Source organism: Magnolia sinica, chromosome 4, assembly GCF_029962835.1.
Source record: "Magnolia sinica isolate HGM2019 chromosome 4, MsV1, whole genome shotgun sequence".
Taxonomy (NCBI): domain Eukaryota; kingdom Viridiplantae; phylum Streptophyta; class Magnoliopsida; order Magnoliales; family Magnoliaceae; genus Magnolia; species Magnolia sinica.
Genome location: NC_080576.1, coordinates 79,191,954 through 79,213,258, shown reverse-complemented (window position 1 = coordinate 79,213,258; position 21,305 = coordinate 79,191,954). Strand labels below are relative to the sequence as shown.

The window sequence follows — 21,305 nt, the reverse complement described above, 5'->3', positions numbered from 1 at the left end:
CTTGGAAGATTGAAGACGAAGGTACATATACAAGCATTGGATCTTCCAGCATACAACCTGAGCTAGATTAGACGACGTACGAAAGCCCGCCCACCTTCTTCATATGGCCCAGTAGGCCCACTTACATTCAGCCATTAGCCCATCCATGATGTGATCGTGAAGGAAGCGGATTGCGTCCTGCCACTGCCTGGACGGAATCGTTCCAGGCAGGGGCTGTGGGGCCCACCGTCATGCATGGATCTTATCCACGCCGTTCATCCATTTTCCAAATTATTTTATGATAAAAGCCTAAAAATGAGGCAGATCCAAGTCTCAAGTGGACCACACACTGCGTATTGAATGCTCACCCTTAAAAACTTTTTGGTGGCTACAGAAGTAAATTTGTGTTTTATCTTCATCCAGGTTTGTGTGACCTTATGAACAGATTTGATGGCAACTAAACATCAAGGTGGACCTTAGAAAGGTTTCAACGGTGAGCGTCATCATCACCACTGCTTCTGTGTGGTCCACTGGAGCCTTGAATCTGCTTCATTCTTGGGCTAAGATCCTAAAATGATCTAGAAAAATGGATGAACGGCGTGGATAAAACCCAAACATCACGGTGGGCCCCACAGAACCCCTACCCGGACTGATTTCCGTCCAGGCGGGGCAGGACGCAATCCGCTCCCGATGCTGAACGAATCTGTATGCATTTAAAATATTATGTAGGACTCCTCGTATGTTTTTCCTTAGAGCAACGTTTTTTTGCAATGCCGCGTAAAGTGGACCCCACATGAGTAATCATTCTCCATTGTTTGGGACCGCTAAGGGAAATCATATCAAGGGTGTGCAAATTCACACATTAATCAAGAGGAAATAACCCGTGAGGTGGTTTTGTGAAACCACTGTAGTGGGCCACATAAATAATGTCATTAGCTGATTAGTGGTGGACTCGTAAATCTAATTCCACTTGCCTTATGAGGGGCCCACCAAGTTATCAAGAAGACCGTGTCATGATGATCTCATCAAGCATTCAATGTACTGGATTTGACACGACCAACATGAAATATCAAGCAATGAAAGGGATCAATAGAAGATCTATATGGTAAGATCCATAATCAAATGGTTGGATCACCCAAGAATGAGATCAAAACCCTTGTTTTTATAATCCAATGATAAGGATCACGACTGAATGCTCACTCATTGCCAATAATGGTTTTAATGGAACACCTTGACTTCTAGCATTGCACACATATTTTGGCTCGGGAACCTTTAATTACTGACCAAGATTAGTAATTTGTGATCATCTAACACAAGTACGATTTACCTTCTGTGTTTATACATTATAATTATGAATTGATATGATAAAATCTTTTTAAATTATTATGCACTTGTAAAGATGACTTCTATTTTCGAGGATTTTTGCATATGTGAAAATTAAATGGCACAAATTTCCAAAATGGAAGCATAACATGAGATTCTTGCTCTTTGAACAAAACATTCATCATGTTTTGACTCTTGTGATGGTGAAACCAGCTGAGGGTGATGAGGTATGTGTGCTATGGCCACTTATAATACGTGAGCACGAAACGGCACTTTGGCTAGGTAAACCACTCTTAGCAACATGTACAATGATCTCATTGGATCATTTAGGAAGATGGGTATTGCTGAAGCATTAACGGATACCTTCGTAGAGAAGTTTGCAGACGTATCCACTTTGAGGCTGAGTCCTTGATGCAATTGGAGGCATATCATATGCCGACAAACACCTCGATGAAAGGCCACATAATCAAGATTACATCGATGATCTCTGAATCTGGTAGAAGCAAGGCAACCATTCACTAATGAGCAGAAGATTCAAGATGTGCTTAGGACTTTTACCATATTTGTGGGAGTTATATGAAAAGAACATACTCCTACACAACAACTGTGCCAAGACTCACAAATCTAATGCACCATTTGGAGGTGGCAGCACAAAGGCACACTACCAAAGATTTGACTACTGTGGCCATCAATGAACCTCACAAGGGTAAGGCGAAGAAGAAGCGGGCAGTAGAAATTGTAACTCTGCATCCGAGAATGGCTAGAATCACAGTTGAAGTTGAAAGTGGCAACACCAGGCACAAAGAAAAAAAATGAAGTCTCTTTAATCTAACTCTAATCTCAATTCAGTTAATGTTTGCACATAAATCCTCACCATCAATGCCTCTAACTTGGACAAATTTATGGATTCAGAGGCAACGTGACCTGTGCGAGGCAGTGGGACGGATTCAACCAATGAGGCCAAGAAAACCATGCGTGTACATGGGAAATGAGGCATATGAAGAAACCTAAGGTGTTGGGACCTATCATCTTTGCGTATGCGGTGACTGTACAATAGTCCTGCATGACACATTATACTCGCATAAAGAAGAACTTTAGTGTTGATTCATTTCCTTTGTAGGGATAATCTTAGTGTAGTTTTTGAGGCTGATTCAGTTATTTTACTTGGACAAGAAATCATTCATGCTCATGGTTTTTATTTATTTATTTAATTAATGGATGGTTAATATAAATTGTAAACTGTTGCAATAACCTTGATTAATTCTATTATTTCTTTAAATGCTTCAATGTCAAATGATTCAATTGCAATAAGATATGAGTTTGTAAAAGATTATGCTAAAGGCATATGGAAAAAAGATAGATTAGCCAAATTAGTCAAAGAAGGATTACTTGGTACTCTATAAAAAAAAAGAAAAAAGATCTACTATTACATGAATATTATGTATATGGTAAAGCAACACAAAAGCCATTCTCCAAGACAACTAGGTCGGATGAACTGCTCAATCTAATTCACTCGGATATATGTGGTCCGATGAATTATGCCACTCATCAAGGGACCACCTAGTTCATGAAATTCATTAATTGACCATTCGAGACATGGTTTGATATATACACATAAATTTGAGGTTATCAAATGTTTTAAGACAAAATGTTGGCTAAGAACCAACTCAATCGAAAGATCAAGATTTTTAGAACTAGTTGAGAGTGAGAGTATACCTCTACTTTGTTTAAAAGCTTTTGTGATGAGCAATGAATAGAGAGACAACTGACCATGTCTTATTCCCCTCAATAAAATGGAGTTGCTAGAAGGGGAAACAAGACCTCACTGAATATGGTGAGATCAATGACGTCACATGCGAACCTATCCGAATCATTCTAGAGGAGTGCGTTACTCATCACAATATATATCCTAAACAAGGTCCCCACCATATCGGTCCTCATTACTTCATATGAATTATAGAAAGGCTGCAAGCTGACCTATCTTATATGAGAGCATAGGGATCCATGGGACATGTATTAATCCCTTCACATTGTAGAGATAAATTAGAGTCATGGACAATTAAGTGTACGTTTATTTGTTACCGCTAATACTCCCTCAGATATGTAATATACTACGATGTAAATAGAGCCATCATCGTGACTGAATCTACAATGCCAACTTCTTTGAAGATCAATATCCTACTAGGAAAAGGCAGAGGATGGCAATTGAGCAAAATGAGCTACTTGAGGTTCCTACACTGAGTAGGACAACTCTACCCATTATTCACGACTGTAGGAGCAATCCTACGGCTGTTAATGACAGTGGGAGCTCTGGGGATCCTCAACCTATGAGAGCACGAGGTAGAATTTGGATTTTATTATTTTTTTTTAAATTGACAGAGAATGCTATAATATCGTCGTGGTTGATGAAAGTGAACCTAGTTCCTATCAGAAAGTGTTTGCATCACCATTTGCCAGTAAATGAATGGAATCCATGGACAAGGAATTCAATTCGACGATAAAAAACAAGGTCTGGGAACTAGTTGACCTGACACTAGAGAAAAAAAATATATTTGTTGGTAGCAAATGAATCTGGAAAATAAAAAGAAAAATTGATGGAAACATTAACAAGTTTAAGGCCAAACTTGTTGTTAAGGGATCTGATGGGGACATCAAAAGACCTACTCGAGTGTACTAGAGATGGAGACGACCACCCATATCAGTGCAACTTTCTTTGTGGATAGGAGACGAGTTTTAGATGGGGCACGTCGGGCCATTTTGAAGACCCCACATGCATTGGACATGCATAAGGAAGACCCCACTTTGGGATGATGCATATGAGGTGCTTAGGAGATCATTTTAGTCATAGGATTTCTATTTCGTGTCGATCTAATTGTTGGATCTTATCGATCAAGCCATCGGGCCACCAAGTCTTTTAGATTTGGGCCCCTTGGACTCTGATTTTACTTTCTTTATGTTTTTTTTTTTTAAAAATAATATTTTTTAGGAGTTATGGATGGTTGATATTGATAATAAATGTTTTAGTTTTCTTATTTTGGATGATGGTCCACTTCACTTAAGTGAGTGGCATAGTTGTAATTATATTAAATCTTTAATTCTGAATTTTAATTATAAAAGCACAAGGGGATGGAGTTCCAACCCTAGTGGAGATTTGAGAAGAAAAAAAGAAGAAGAGAAAAGCACTATTGTGTGAAGGAATTTTCCTCAATTTTTAAAGTTTTTTGAGAAACTCTCCATTCCAATTAAATTGTGGAAGGGTAGAAGCTTGTTTGGTGGTGGATTTCCAAAGGTACATCCTTCCTCTTTGTCCTCTTCGAAAGGTATTTTTCTTCTTCTTCTCTTGTCTTTCTCTCTTCCTTTCCATTACAACCTTCTAAACCCTAGATCTTCAATTTAATATTTTTCCAAATTTCTAAAAAACCCTAATTCCAACATCCCCAATTCCCATGAACCCTAATTTTTCAAATTACAGATTTTTCCCTTCCTTACCCTAATCGTAAAACCTACAAATTTATCTCTTGAGTGTGGAACATGCCTATGCTAAATTGGAAGTTTTATCATTCCATCGGGCCTAGTTTTAATTGATTTATGTGATTTCTTAGCATGTGAGAATGTAATTTAGATTAAATCAGATTTTATTTCCTATTGTTTACTCTTAATTACTTGGTGGGTTAGCATCTTTTGGTAATTGAATAACTTTACGGACTCTTTCATTATCTCCACGTTGTATGCTAGCATTAAATCATGTGTCCTGCATCAGGATCTCCTCAAAATTCACGGCATATATTATGAGGAGACTTTCTATCCTATAGCGAACTTCACTTCCATTAAGAATTATTCTATACAAATGTAAAGTCTGCAAATACTGAATGGTGACTTGGATCAAGAAATCTACAAGTCGCAGCATGTATATTATGAGATGAAGGTCACGAGAATAAGTATGCAGAATTAATAAATCAATATACAGGCTAAAATAGTAATGGTGCATAATGTTCCATTCGCCAATTATTGCCTTTAGGTGTGTCATGAACGAGGAAGACCATTGTGTCTATGTGACGACATCCAAAAATACATTCTTAATCCTGTCCTTGTATGTGGACGACATTCTTCTTGCTGGCAATAATTTGGAGATGATAAATGCTACCAAGCATTGGTTGTTTATGAATTTTGAGATTAAAGACATAAGGGAAACAACCTATATATTCGGAGTAAAAAAGTGAAAAGAATCGTTCTTAAGATATTTAAGGGCTTGTCTCAGCAAACTTACATAGAAAATATTCTCAATCGCTTTGGAATGTAAGTTTGCAAATCTATGGCTATGCCAACACAAAAGAGTCTCAAGTTGAGTAGGAGTATGTGTCCTAAGAATGATCTAAAAAAATAGAAAACACATAATGTTCCTTATGCTAATGCAGTCGACAGTCTCATATATGCTATGTTGTGCACTCATCCCAGTACATGCCGTCAGTTAAGTCAGTCGCTTACGGTCAAACATGGGGTTTGCTCATTAGCAATCCGTCAAGATAATTTTTCATGAATTGCAGGCACTAGAGACTTCAACTTATGCTATAACAGAGGTGATCTAGGAGTACATGGATTTACTAATGCTGATTAGGAAGGAGATGAAGATAGCAGTAGGTTTACTTCCGGATACATTTTCTTTCTTAACAGGGGAGCTATTTCTTGGTCAAGGACAAAACAAACATCTACTGGTCTCTCACCTATGGAGTCAAGAGTACATTGCCTACAACATTATAGCTTGGGAGGCTATATGGTTAATGAAAGCCTATTACTTTATATTGCGACTGTTGAGAGTACACAACTATGTGTGTACGTGCAAAGCACCATAATTTTGTTAGTGTACACAACTTTGTGTGTACATGCAAAGTACCATAATTGTGTTAGAGTACATAGCTTTGTGTGTACATGCAAAGCACCATAATCGTAAGTGTACACAACAATATCTGTCTTTTAGTTGTTCTTGATTTGCTTAATTCAAATGATAGTTATCTCCTTCTATTATAAATAAAGTGCTTAAGAGGAGAGGAGATACAACTCTCTCCCCTTTCTCTTATTTCCACCCTTACTATTTTCTCTGGCCAAATCTACAGCGCTAATACTTCAGCCATAGCCATTGCAAAAGATCTCAAGTTTCACCAAAGGTCAAAACACATCAAGACAAGGTATCACTTTGCCAGGAAGCAGGTCGTTGAGGGCTCGATCGCCATTAGTAATACCTCTAAATGGGATATGTTTGTTGACCATTAGACAGGTATAAACAGTAGGAGTAATGCATATTCAAATGTATGTACATATGAGATGTACCTCCACCCTGATTTATAAGATAATCAGGATGAAATCTCACACAAATCAGCACGATCCGCTCCATACCCAGTCAGATCATGTAAGCCTATATATATTGTAATCGGAATGAATCATTAGTTGATCGGTTAGATCCCGTGCGATGATCGTATAAGCGACAAATACTTGATTATTCATAATGTGTGAATTGAGCCACACGAGCCACGAGACCAGTTTTCTACAACTGACTAATCAATCCATTCTAAGGTAAGATCAATGGTCTAAGACAAGCAGTTCAAGATTGGGAATTGGTTCTGGTCCACTTGTGGATTTGGTACAATGTCATCACCTAGGAGGATAATATTTTTAGAGAACTTACAATAGATCTATCTTTTTGGAAGGTGTAGATCAAGTTTTCTTATTAAGAGGGAGCACGGTAATTCAGCACACCTCATTACCATTGTAACATAAGAGATTAAAGTTATTAACTCTAATTGAGATTTCTCTACGAGATATAAATACAGGTGTAGGGATTTTGTTTAATATACCTCTCCTTTAAAACCCTAGCCCTAAAAAAATCACTTCCCTCCTAGAAACCCCAATCCACCAAATTTGAATATCCTATAGTGTATTTAGTGTTCTCTTCCCTCGTGACTTAGAATCAACATTTCTGGCGGGCTTTCCTTCGTCCCCATGCATCAAAAAAGACGATTGTGGTTACATGTTCGAGGTAATTTCGTTCCTAAAATTTTTAAAGTTGGCATATTTTACTGTGTGTCTGCTTACAAGAATGACAATCATAGAAACACTTTCCTTGAACATGATATTTACAAATTTCCATTCAATCATGAAGTAATCAAATACATATGAAAACATGCACTTAGCAATTAAGAAAAGGCTAAACAGAATAAAAAGAAAGCATAGAGATACAAAAATTATAATACATTAACAACGTTCACTCACCAGCTGTTCAAGCAGTGCCTGTTATCAGTCTTTCCTGTTCATCTAATTTTTTAACTTTGAGAATACCAAAGAGAACTTGTGCGCTGAAAAATGCACATATTGTGTATGCAGCAATAGCAGGGACCTAAGCAAGGAAACCGTTTATCACTAACAAGAAATGAAAACCAAAGAGAAACTGATTCATAATTCGAGAGATGATACAACTCAAATGAAATTGCTTACGCGAATAGAATTTAGGTACAAAACTGTAGCAAGGTTTATTAGGCTTCCTGCAGCTACCGCCTGTCATTTTAATCAGAGAGTTTCTCAGTCATGAGTTGAGTACTCAAGAGTAATAAGAGAAAATTTATATTGGCAGAAATTTCTTAAGCATCTGAAAGTGCATGATGGAAGATCATATGACAATAGAAAAGCTGAGAACTTTCAACATGGTCATAAATCATGCACTAAAACTCTCTTATTTTAATAAAGTTTTGTCATAAAAAATCCAAACTCTAAATTCCAAAGTCTCACAATAGAACTGTCCTGTTATACAATTCGTAATAGTAATATTTGAAAAAAAGAGATGAAAACAGCTTAGCAAATTTTGGTGTCAGGCGCTGTTGTATGTGAGCACTTGACCACGGTATGGATTAATGGAATCAGGTCAGATGGTCAATAAACAGGCGTCTATGTTGAAGGACCATGACAGGCAGTCGTGATTATTGTGGCCCACCTTGTTGGTGGATGATGAGAAATTTGGAATGGTCCATGTAATAGGCGACATGCATTTCTTATGTTAGTTGAGGGTTGAGTAAGTGTAGGTGTAGTTATGAGAGAACTTAAAAAGTCATGAAAGTATTCTTGTAATTTTGCTTTTATTTAGTGTTGTCCCATGTTCTCTTCCCCTTCTTTTCTTAATGATTATGGGTAGCAGAGCGGTTTTAAAATCCTGGGTGCTCTTTCTTCGATTCTTTCCCTGGCGTAGCTGGGTCGCCCTAGACTTTTACTAGAGACCTTGCCCATGAAGTAAATCATTGCACCTACGATCCAACCAATTGGGAGAGAATCAATAGATTCTTTTTCGGGTGTGATTCATCCTTCCCGAACACAGCATATAACTTTCCGTTGTACTGCGCTCTCCAAGTGCTCTTGTTCCAAACCCCCACCTCCCCTCTTACCATGGCGAGTCATTATGAAATAACTCCAATGAGAAGAAAAAGAAGTCCAGCTGGGACTACAAGTAAAAATGACATTTCCAACAAGGTGATATTTCCATTTATTCATCAGAAGATGAATCCCCTTTGAAGCCAGAATTGATTTTCCTTTATATCTGACATAACACGTGAAAGGGTCCTTGAACAACCATGGGGTCTACTGAAAATCATTACAAAGTACTACTACAAGATGTTCTATTTTCCCTTAGAAATGTGTTCACTCAAGAAAAGTTCCAGAGGATGTTGATAGCAAATGAGAAGTCTCTCTCTCTCTCTCCCTCCCTTTTCATAAACCAAGTCGTGATGATTCAAAGTAGCCATTGTTAGGTGATTTCAAGTTTCAGTTCTTCCCTTGATATTCTATCCTTCCTGCATCTTGTTGAATGGAGCCAAAAAAGGAATGCCAAGAATAGTCTTTTGACTCAAAATGAGTCCATGAATCTTCAAATCACATCGAGTAAGCTTCATGGTGTGAATTATCTACAATGGGCCACATCAGTGGAAGTTTTCATCACATGTAGGAGAGAGTCGAAGTATTTAGCAAACACAAAACCCAATGAAAACTTCACAGGGTATGATGATTAGATTGCTGAAGATGCACAAATACAGGCTCTCTTATGGAATAAAATGGAAAAAAATATTAGTGCCAATATTATTTATTTCAAGACAGTGAAGTGTGGGACTATTTAAAGGAGACATATTTTGATGAGAAATATCTAACTCGTATTTATGAGTTATAGCAAATATCTTCGCATTACAATAACATGATAAGAGTGTTGGAGAATATTATTTGACTTTACAAGGTATGTGGTAAGAACTGAATGTGTATCAACCTTTGTCAATTGATTATGAGATTATGAGGAGGTAGTGAGAAGGATTTTGTGTAGCAAAATTCTTCCAGGTCTCTGCCTCAAGTTTGAGCCCATGCAAGCCCAGATTCTTAGAGACAGTGAAATCCCTTTTGCCAGTGAAGGCTTTGCAAGTGTTCAACGTGCAATAAGTGTGCCCACCCTGAGCTTATCTTCTTTGATCAATTTACTGATCTTATCTTCTTTTGATCAATTTAGTTTAGCTTCTTCCTCCAGTGGAGGAGATGGAGGAAATCCTCGTGGTGTTGATTGTCATAGCCGTGGTAATGCTGGTGGTCGATTTGGTGGTAGAGATACAAAGGGATGACGTTTTGGTGATAGAAACCCTTGGTAAGGCAGAGGTCCAGATTTTAGTGGCAGTCGTGGTAGAGGCTGTGGAAATCAATATTGCACCCACTTTGGTCCTATTGAACATATAGTTAATTTTTGTTAGGATCTCACTAGCAAGCCAACTTGGGAAAATCAAGCCCAGATTTTTTTATCATACTTCTGAAGGCATGTGTTGAGGCCTACTTCTCATTCTGAACTAAGTACGGCAAGTGATATAATTACACTGCCCAAGGATGAGCGTGCAAGATTGTTAAAGGACCATTGTAATCAAGCATCCCCTTCCATTGCTACTCTTGCTACTTAGGTATGATGTGTCTTACTACCTCTGCAAATGCAACTTGGGCTATTTGATTCAGGGGCCTCAAATCATATGACTGGTGAATTAGGTATTCTATTGGAGTTTAGGTCTCTCACTCCTATTTCTTTTGTCTCCTTAGTTGATAGTACATCAACCCATGTGTCTAGGTTGGGTAATGCTCACCCTACATCTTCTCTTTCATAATCATCCATAATGTATATCCCAAAATTTCCTTGAAGTCTATTTTCTGTAAGAAAGATGACTAATTCATGGAATTGTTTGTTTTTTTTTTTTTTTCCCCTCTAAAAGACAACTAGAAATTTACTAGAAACACGCCAAAATCGGCATAAAACTACAAAGCAAACAACCTATGCACAAATATCACAAAACTTAATGCATGAAGCCCACCGCAACATCTCAACCTTGACCCTCCTAACCACTTCCCCTGCTGTTCCACTTTTATTTTGGAAGCAACGACTATTTCTTTCCCTCCATAACCCGCAAAGGATTGCCATGCGGACCAATGCCAAATCATCCTACCATATTTCCCAACTCCACCATGCATGCCAAAAGGTGGTCTTCATTTGACTACAAGAAAACCTACTCCATAAAAAAACAAAAAAAACCAAGGAATCCATCCCAAACCTTCTAGGCAAAAGGGCACTGGATGAATAGATGTATGGGCTCCGCATTAGCCATACACATGACATATGTTAGGAAGTACCAATGATCTCTTTTTAAGATTGTCAATAGTTAGAACTTTCTTCCTCCCCACAAGCCAGACAAATGTCACCACTTTTTCTTCCTCCCCCCGCATAGGACCTAATCTTAGCTATGTGACTATTATGCGCATCCCTAGAAGGATTTCAAAGCATTTGTAGAGAGAACGGACCATGACCCAACCTGACTTACCATTTTTCCAAACTATAGAATTCCTTTTCCCAATACTGGGTTGCAACCTTGAATTTTAACTTGAAGCCTAATAAATTCCGCCCCTCATCTCGCAAATTCCTTTGGCATGGAGGCGTCCAAACTACCACCCTGCCGTTGTAGGTGAAGCAGTGCGCTACTGGAAAATTGGCCTTCGGGCCTAAGCTAGCTAGATTGGGGAACTGACTTAAGTGGACCATCCCGTATCCCCACATCTTCCCAAAATCTGACTCTCCCCATCCCCTATAAAGAGTCTCCCTCCCAAAACATTCTAGCCACACTTGAGACTGCCTTCCAGAACCTTGACCCCTTATAAGGAGAGGACCCCTTTACCCCCCACCGTCCATCATGGATGCCATACTTTTCACCTACTACATCTCTCCAAAGATTCCCCTCCTCTATCTTAAATCTCTGCAACCATTTTTCCAAGCATGGCCAAGTTTACGCTTTGCAACTCTCCAATCCTTGCTCCTCCATCATATGGCTTGCACACATTGTCCCATCTAAGGAGATAAAAACTTTTGCTTCTCCCCATTCCTCCTCCACAAGAATTCCTACTGCATCCTATCTATTTCATCCAACACCGAGTTGGGGCACTTGAAGAACGACATATAATAAGCAACATATTGGATATACCTGCTTTGATAAGAGTAATCCACCCACCTAAGGACAAGTAACAAGACTTCCTCCTCGATAACTTCCTCTTTATTCTTTCAATGACCTTGTTCCAAATGCGTTTAGCCGGTTTACCGATACATAGAGGGAAGCCCATCTACGACGATGGAAAAGACCCCGCCCTACATCCAAAAACTATCACTAGCTCCTCCACCTCTTCCTTAAGCATGTTCACCTCTAGAAGCTTGCTCTTGTGGATGTTGAATCTCAACCCTGATACTACTTCAAAGCACCTTACTACTTTCCTCAAATTATCCACCATTACCTTGTCCGTTTCACAAAATAAAATCACGTAATCCGAAAATTAAAGGTAAGAGCAGTGTTTGAAATATCGGTATCGCACAATGTATCGCACCCTTGGGAAACAGATACGTATCGGTTATTACACGGGATATATCGTTTGTATCGCATAGTTTATCGCACTTCTTGGGAAACAGGGGGAAACATTGGGAAAATGGTTGAATTTTTTAATGAAACTTTGGGGATTGTTAAAAAAGACCTCCATACACACTTTTAAATCATAAAATCTCAAAAAAGTATGGCACATAATAGGTTTCCTTTGTAGAGGGTCCTAAGCTTTGCGCTATCCGATTGAACTAAGACAACTATATCCAGTATCCACCCCGTCTATCTGTTTTTCTATATCATTTTAGGACATTATGCAAAAAATTAAGCAGATCCAATAATCAAGTAGACCATATCATAGGAAACAATGGTGATTGACCATTAGTGGGCCACTTGAACTTTGGATATGCTTCACTTTTTGGGCTAAAATCATAAAATTATATGGTAAAATGGATGGATGGAGCAGATAAAATACATGAATTATAGTGGCCCCATAGAGTTTACTCACTACGTCATTCCCACCCCAGACGCACGCGGATTTCCTGCGAAAACCTTTCGCAGAGAGTTCCTGCGCTGGGAACCCAGATGGGGCCCACTGTGATGTTTGTGAGAAATCCTCCCCTTCCATTAGTTTTGTGAGTTCATTTCAGGACAATATGCCAAAAATGAACCAAGCTCGAGTGGGCCGTGCTAAAGGAAAATGTGGTTCGGGAAGTTCCTACCGTTGAAACCTACCTGAGTTCGATAGTGATGTTTACGTGCCATCCATACCATTAATAACTTCATTCCTATTGGGATGAAATGAAATCACAAATATCAGCATGATTCAAAACTTTCATGGCCCATGAATATTTCAACTATGGATATTCAATTATCATGTTTTCGGTTCACTTGAGTTTTGGAAACGGTTTATTTTTGGCATCATGTGTTAAAATAAACTCACAAAATGGATGGACAGGTAGGATTTCTCACAAATATCATAGTGGGCCCCACCTGGTTCCCAGCACAGGAACTTAATGCGAAAGTCTTTCGCAGGAAATCCGCGTCCGTCACAGGCGTTCCTCCTGCTTAGGTTGTTTGAACGGTTCAAAGTGAAATGGGCCCCACAGTAATGTATTTATTATATCTATACCGTTCATGCATCTGGAGAGATCATTTTAGATCAAATGAGTAATATCCAAAGCGCAAGTGGACCACACCATAAATAGTTGTGGGGACTGATTCTCACCGTTAAAACATTTGTAGGGCCCACCATAACGCCCACCATAACGTTTATTTTTCATCCAATCCATTCATTAGGTCACAAAAATCTGGATGAGGAGGAAAAACAAATATCATATCGATCCAAAAAATTTGTGAACCCAAAAGGGTTTTAATGGTAGACCTTTAATCTTCCACTGCTTTTTTCAGTGTGGTCCACTTGATCTTTGGATCTGTCTTAATTTTTGGCTCAAGTCTTACGACAAGCTCGCCTGGATATAACGCATACCTCATGATGGGACCCACAGAACTGGGTGACGACGTCAACACACCAGTCGGTGGTGTGCGGTACGAAAGCAGATTGCGTACTAAGTAACTCTGTACGCTAAGCGTACTGAGTAAACTCTGTGGGGCCCACCGTCATTCATGCATTGTATCAACTCCGTACATCCGCTTCATTATATAAATTTAGGGCTTTAAACCAAAATTTAATCATATCCAAAGTTTAAGTGGACCACACCACTTGAAATGGTGTGAATTGAAGTCTACTGTTGAAAAGTTCTTGGGGGCCCACAGAAGTTTTAGATCAAGATGATTTTTGTGTTTTCTATTCATCCATGTCTACGTGATCTTATGAACAGTTTGGATGACAAATAAACATCACTGGGGGCCTTAGAAATGTTTCAGCGGTGGAAACCAATACTTCCACTGTTTCCTTTGGTATGTTCTACTTGAGCTTTTGATATAATTCGGTTTTGGTCTCAACCCCTAAAATGATCCGGAAAAATGTATGGACGGCGTGGATAGACCACATACATTCAAGGTGGGCCCAATTGAGTTTACTTAGTACGATAAGAGTGTACTGAGTAACTCAGTACGCAATCCGATTTCATGCGGTACGCCACCCTATTCAAAAACCAGGGCCGAACGCCCTTTTTTTCCTAGGCAGAGAGGGTTCCGGCCCCAAAATCTCCCAAATCTTCGGATTCCGGCGAGGATTCTCCAGATTTCGACGAGGATTTCCCCCGATGTTGCCCAAATACCCGGATTTCTTCGGATTTTGACGGATTTCTCTCCCAAATCAAAGATTTTGCCTCCACTAACCTACGAAAGAAACTTCGATTGGAATGGCCCACCAAATGGAAGCTTTCGATGATGACGATCTCTTGTACAGGTACCGAAATCTAGTTTCTTGTTTTTTTTTTTCGATTTTTTTGGAAAATTATAGTTTCGATTTTTTCGAGGAAATCGCGCGATATCGTCGAAATATCGAATTTGAGATTTTTTGGTATCTTCCGGGGGTTATCGGGGGTGTATCGTCTCGCATGGGTGCGATAACGATAAGATCGGCCGATAGTATCGATATTTCGAACACTAGGTAAGAGATCTGGAGACCCACATCGGCCATCCTAAAACCTTGGAACAAGCCAACCACTTGACCTTTATCCAACATTTTATTGAGAGCTTCTGCTACAACAACAAACAAGAACAAGGAAAGCGGATCACCCTTCTATAACCCTCTAGAAGCCTTGAAGAAGCCTTTCAAACCTGTTAACCAACATCGAGAATCTTGCCAATCAAAGACATTCCAACATCCATTTTCTCCACCTTTGCCCACATCCAAACCTATTAAGCATGTAGTTTAGGAAGCCCCGACCAACATGATCACATGCCTCCTCTATGTCCAACTTACATACTATGCCTTTTCTGCCCACTTTATACTGAGTGTCGATGGATTCACATGCAATAAGTGTAATATCTAAAATCTATCTTCTCACTATAAACGCCTCTTGAGCCTTCGAGATGACCCCCGTTAAAACCATCTGGAACCTAGACATGAGCATTTTGTCCAAGATATTGTACGGTCCACCAATTAAACTAATTGGTCTAAATTCCTTCAGACAATCCACACTTTCCTTTAGAATGATAGCGATGAATGAAAGCCTTAAATCTGAACCCCTCTCATGAAACTCCAACATGAATCTCATCACATTATTTGAACATGTCCCAAAACACTAAGAAAAAGGCCTCCGGGAATGCATCTAGAACCAAAGCCTTATCCCTCCCCAGAGAATTCACCATAGCTTTAACTCCCTCTTCAGAAAAAGGCCTCTCCATAGATACAACATCTGCATCTGAAATCTTATCAAACCTCGAATTCTCCAACAGTGGCTTCACCCAATCTTCCCTAGATAGTAGATTCTTGTTGCATATTTTAAGATTTAAAGACAAGATGGATGATTGAAGCTAGCAACCTTTGTTATCTCGATAATGGAAAGGTTGGCGCTACATTACGGACAAAAGTTTCCTTGGTTCACTAGCATTGCAGGCTTGTTCATCCACCCTTGAGTAGTTTAAAAAGTCCAGTTTCATCCTAATCTTCTGTGTCTAAACTAAAACGTGAAGCTTGCGAGTTAGGCAAGCATAACAGAGTTAAGTTTCCCCCCCTGTGTGGAAAAAACATGATCATCGTCATCTAAGCCTTATCCTAATTAATTGGCGACAACTACATGACTCATGTTCCGCCATTCCACTCTATCAAAGGCCAAACCTTTAGATAATAGGTCATCAAGTCTTTCTTATTACTACCTCCATCCATGTCCTTTTGGGCCTTCCCCTTGTCCTTTTAGAGCCTTCAATTTGTACCAACTCACTCCTAGTCGTTGTGATTTTTGGTCTCCATTGCAAATGAACAGACCATCTAAGTCTACTCCCCTAATCTTATTACCTATTGGTTCTACTCTTAAGATCCCTCGAACGCATTCATTTCTAATGCTATCATTCCTTACTCATCCATCTCAACATCCTCATTTCAGCTACACTCATCCTATGAACATGATGTTCCTTACCTTGCCAACATTCCGTCCCAAAAAGTATGACTGGTCTTGTAGCTATCCTGTAAAATTTCCCTTTTGGTTTGAGTGGAAAAATATAGTGCAACTACATTTTTATTGGTACATTCTAATGTGGGGGGGCCTGTATGTATTCCTAGTTTGTTTGATTTTCAGTACTTCATTATTTTTGTAAATGATCATTCTCCCATGACTTGATTATATTTAATGAAAGACCGTTTTGAAGTCTTCACTTTTTTTTTAAAAGGATTTCATATAAAAGTGTAAACTCAATTCAATGTTAACATCTATGTACTATGTTCAAATAATGCTAGGGAATGTGTCTAATGCATTTGAGTCATATTTGTCTTCTTATGGTATTATTCATCAAACTTCTTGTGTGTACACCCCGCAACATAATGGAGTTGTCGAATGTAAGAATCAAAATCTAATTGAGATAACATGTGCATTGTCGTTCAATATGAAGGTTCCCAAAATGTTCTAGAGTGATATTATCCTGACAACATGTCATTTAATCAATCGAATGCCTTCGTTTGTTCTGAATAGTCAAACCCTTTATTTAGTTTGTGTCTGAACATTTCTATATTCTCTATTCCTCATAAGTTGTTTAGTTGTGTGTTTTGTACATCAAATTGATCACTCACGTGACAAATTTGAACCTAAAACCATCAAATGTATTTTTCTTGAGTACTCTTATACCAAACGTGGATACAAGTGCTACAACCCGCTCTCACGAAAACTACATGTCTCAGTTGATGTTACCTCTTTCAAGAGTACACATTAGTTTTCTAAGGATGGTAAGATGCTACAGTCTAATGAAATACCCACCGCCATCCCAGCAGTACCTGAAGTTTTACCCCCTGAAAGGGAGACAACTGTACAAAGCTCAGCTCCAATATAAAAGTGTATACTAGACGATGCAACCATGGTAATGTTGTGCCACCAATCGTGACCATATCTGATCAATCCTCTCCATCTGAAGATCAACATCCTCCCAATCCTTCCTCGAGTACCAGTGAAGCTCACTTACCAATTGCTCTTCATAAGAGTAAACGCTACTATGCCCAATATTCCATATCTCAATTTCTCTCTTACTGGTTTATCTTCTTCTTTTTGTACTCTTGCTTTGGCTTTATTGTTGTAGTTTGTTCTTCATTCCTTTCAGGAGGTGTCGAGTCATGATGGATAGGGAAAGGCTAAGGAAGAAGATATGGTCACTCTACATTAGAATCACACTTGGACGTTAACTATGTTACCTGCTGAAAAGCACGCCATAGGATGTAGATGGGTGTATGGTCAAACACAACCTTGACGATTCAATGAAGCAATTAAGGATCAATTAGTCACCAAAGGGTATTTCCAGACCCTCCATATCGACTATTTTGAGACATTCTCTGTCATGGCAAAGCTCCATTATGTGCATGTCATTATTTTCATTGTTGCAAATGTGGGATAGCCGCTGTATCAGCTAGTTGTTAAGAACGCATTTCTCCATGAAGATATCATTGAAAAAGTGTATATGAAGCAACCACTAGGCTTTGTTGCTCATGGGGACTCAAATAAGATATGTCATCTTAATAAGTCAATTTATGGCCTAAAACAGTCTCCTACAGTTTGGTCCAACCAGTGTATTAAATAGCGTGGTAGCGTAGCGTGTAGCGTACGCTACGTAGCGTAGCGTACAAAAAACGCTACATAGCGTGCGGAATAGCGTAAATACGCAGTAGCGTGCGCTACCAGGGCTGTAGCGTACGCTACACATAAGTAGCGTGTAGCGTATATAGCGTACGCCTCAAGACTACCGTAAGAATTTTAAAATAAAAGTCATTTTAGTTAAAAACTTGCTTTTAAATGGTGGTGACTGGCCATCTTTCCTTTTGAGTAAGTGGTGTTAGACTCATATTATAAGACTTTTTTTTTTTAAACTTAAAACAATCGTATTAGGGCTTTCGAACAACCCTATTGCGGTGCCGCAGCAGCCGCAGGTTCCTCATTTTTGAAGCTTTGATTCCAAGATTTCGAAGAGCCCTTTCTCAAATCCGATTTTTGGAGTTCAATCGGAATTACAAGAGCATCATCTTGCTGGAATTTCAGAAGCATTGAAGCCCAAACAAGTGAGAAATCGCGTATCCCTCTTTTCGCAGCCGCGCGGACACGTAACTCCCAAAAATCAATTTTCAGTTGATTAAATCTCTATTCAAGGTATGTTTTAGCCCTTTAATCATTGTTAATGAGTTTTATTTTTATTTATACTGAAATGTTGTGTTATTTTTTCAATTTTTTTTCTTTTTATGGGGGCTGTGGTGTCTATGGCATGGATTTGACTCATCCAACCATCACGTGGGACACATGCGTGGGGTCCACTGTAGTGTTCTATGCCACGGCCCACGTGTGGGGGTCCTCTGTGGTGTTTTATGCCATGACCCACATGCGCGGCCATAGCCCACATGCGTGGGGACCATTGTGGTGTGTGTATGGCATGGCCCACATGCATGGGGTCCACTGTTGTGTGTGTATGGCATGGCCCACATGCGCGGGTCCACTATGGTGTGTGTATGGCATGGCCCACATGCGTGGGGTCCACTGTAATGCATGTTTTTTTTTTTTTAAGAATGTGACTTTTATATATTTTGCTTTTTTGTTACTATTTAATATTTATCATATTTTTCTTTTCTTTTTTTATTAAAAAATAGAAGTATTGTGTAGCTTACGCTACACGCTACGGAGGGTTGAACGCTACGCAACACGCTACCGCTATTTAAAACACTAGGTCCAACAATTTTGGTAAAGTGGCAAATGAATATGAGCATGAAGTGAGGTTAAACTGATCACACAGTGTTCGTGAAGCATGGTCACACAAGCATCACTATGTTAGTGGTGTATGCAGATGACATTGCTGTAACAAGTAGTGATGATGCAAGCATTGGAAAGTTAAAGGAGTTTCTTCAGAAGCACTTATATACGAAAGACAGGCCAATTGTGGTATTTCTTATGTATTGAAGTAGTCAGAACAAAGGTGGGCATTAATTTTTTGCAACAAAATATGTGATGGACTTACTAGTCAAGACTGGTCTTCTGGTGCCAAACCAGTTGAAACACATGGATCCAAATTTAAGGTTGAATGTAGATAAAGGAGACTTGATTGATGATCCAAGAAGATACCATCCTCTTATCGCTAAATTGATGTATTTAATAATCACTCAACTATATATTACTTTTCCCTTAAGTGTAGCTAGCCAGTTTATACAGTTCCTCATGTTCCTCATATGAAAGTGGCATTGCAAATTCCAAATATCTTAAAGGTGCTCCCGATTGTGGATTCTTTACAAGAACAATAGTCACCTTAGAACTGAGGGATGTTTTGATGCAAACTAGGTTGGTTCTCCCTTGGATAGGCAGTCAACTACAGGCTACTTTACTTATGTTGGAGGTAATTTGGTCAATTAGCGAAGCAAGAAGCAAAGTATGGTAGTCCATTCGAGTGCAAAGCAAAGTACAAGAGAATAGCACATACCACATCTGAACTCATGTGTTTAAATACGTTGATGAATAAGTTAGGTTTTAACGTTGAAAGTAGAATTAAGCTTCATTGTGATAATCAAGCTGCATCTCATATTCCTAATAATTCAGTCTATCATGATAGAGAAGCATTTTGAGATTGGCTATAATTTTGTGAGAGAAAAAGTTGTCAGCAAGTAGATTTGCATGCCATTTGTGAGGTCTCCAGACCAACTGGTAGATATATTCATTAACACTCAAACTCATTTAGATGATCTTTTTACCAAGCTGGACATATATGATATCTATGCTCCAGCTTTGTGGGGGTGTTGAAGGACCGTGATGGACATTCATGATTTTGGGTGACTCGCCCTATCTTTAAGGCCACGTGTTTATTATGTTAGTAGTGGGTTGTGTAGACGTGGAGAGAACTTAAAAGTCATAAAGGTATTCTTGTAAATTTTCTTTTATTTCGTGCTCCCCTGACATAATATAAGGAGCAGGTTTTTGTGGAGGGGTTATCCTTGACCCAAGGTCCGAGGATATTCATAATATCTTTGGCTTAAAAGTGGGCCCCATTATTCACTGATCCAATTCGTTTACCGGATGGACCCCACGGTGGATGGACAAGTAGAGAATGTGCTTAAAGACAATGATGGTACAAAGTGAGACTTGAGAGTGCAACTAAACTCACACTTCCAACTGTCTTTTGAACAGCTGCAACCCATTTGAAAGCCCTCTCAGATTCCAGTGTTCGCACTCGAAGCTTCAGATCACCTTGCTCCTGCAAAAGAGACGCCCATGCAGTTCAAGGAAGTTGATACTAGGACAAAACCATCGATGGAGCACCACATTAACTTGAACCACTTGGATGAATGGCCAATCAAGGTGAAGGAATCTTTTCTTTTCCTACCAATCGTTGAATAATTTCAGCCAGCTTTTCAACTCTATCAGCCTATCTAAATATGTTATAGAATGCACGGGATTGTCGTTCCCATCTCTTCTTTGAAGTCCTGTAAAAAGCACAGGATTGATTCCAAATATGAGAAGCATATCATCATAGACTTGTAGTGGACAGGATCATGGTACTGATGAAAGTAATTCAATAAGCTTACCTTCACAATTACTTCAAATCCTGCTTCATGAAACCTTAGCAATTCCATTGCATAGCTAGCAATACAAGGTCAGGCATTTAGTGCATGTCAGGCTCAAAAAAACATGACCAGCCACTAACCTCAAACGAATTCCTATGTATCAATGGAAAGAAAAATGAAAACATCTTTAAAACTATACTCACGGTTTGGAAATCTCCGTAATGTCAAATCGAGGGTCGAGGCCCTTCCCTATACCATCTAATACTGCACAGATGAAATTTTCTCTTCTGAGTAAAAAGTTACATATAATGATATCTAGCAATGAACTGACTAGCTTTCCTAACTCCTATACCTGAAAAGGCTCTAACAACAAATGTGAAAGTGGCAGGGAAACGGAAAGGTTGATCGGCAGCAATGGCCAATAGATCTTCTCCTGTTAACAGAATACAAAA

General features: G+C 39.1%; 1 protein-coding gene across 7 annotated transcripts in view; it reads right to left on the bottom strand.

Moving 5' to 3' along the window:
* Positions 1 to 1,341: 1,341 nt before the first annotated feature.
* Positions 1,342 to 21,305, bottom strand: part of LOC131243264 (protein ACTIVITY OF BC1 COMPLEX KINASE 8, chloroplastic) — a 48,169-nt gene continuing 28,205 nt past the window's right edge. Inside the window, exons 14-23 of one of the 7 annotated variants that reach the window (XM_058242474.1) lie at positions 21,206 to 21,286; positions 21,057 to 21,117; positions 20,875 to 20,929; positions 20,673 to 20,772; positions 20,454 to 20,543; positions 7,789 to 7,848; positions 7,567 to 7,690; positions 2,325 to 2,361; positions 1,923 to 2,123; positions 1,342 to 1,795 (exon numbers count right to left, since the gene is read on the bottom strand). In XM_058242474.1, the coding sequence (XP_058098457.1) occupies positions 20,728 to 20,772; positions 20,875 to 20,929; positions 21,057 to 21,117; positions 21,206 to 21,286 (242 nt within the window). In that variant the 3' untranslated portion in view covers positions 1,342 to 1,795; positions 1,923 to 2,123; positions 2,325 to 2,361; ... (2 more) ...; positions 20,454 to 20,543; positions 20,673 to 20,727. Of the gene's footprint in view, positions 1,796 to 1,922; positions 2,124 to 2,324; positions 2,362 to 6,408; positions 6,713 to 7,530; positions 7,691 to 7,788; positions 7,849 to 20,453; positions 20,545 to 20,672; positions 20,773 to 20,874; positions 20,930 to 21,056; positions 21,118 to 21,205; positions 21,287 to 21,305 lie in introns of those variants that run through there. The other 6 variants (XM_058242473.1, XM_058242475.1, XM_058242472.1 and 3 more) reach the window with 6 other exon arrangements.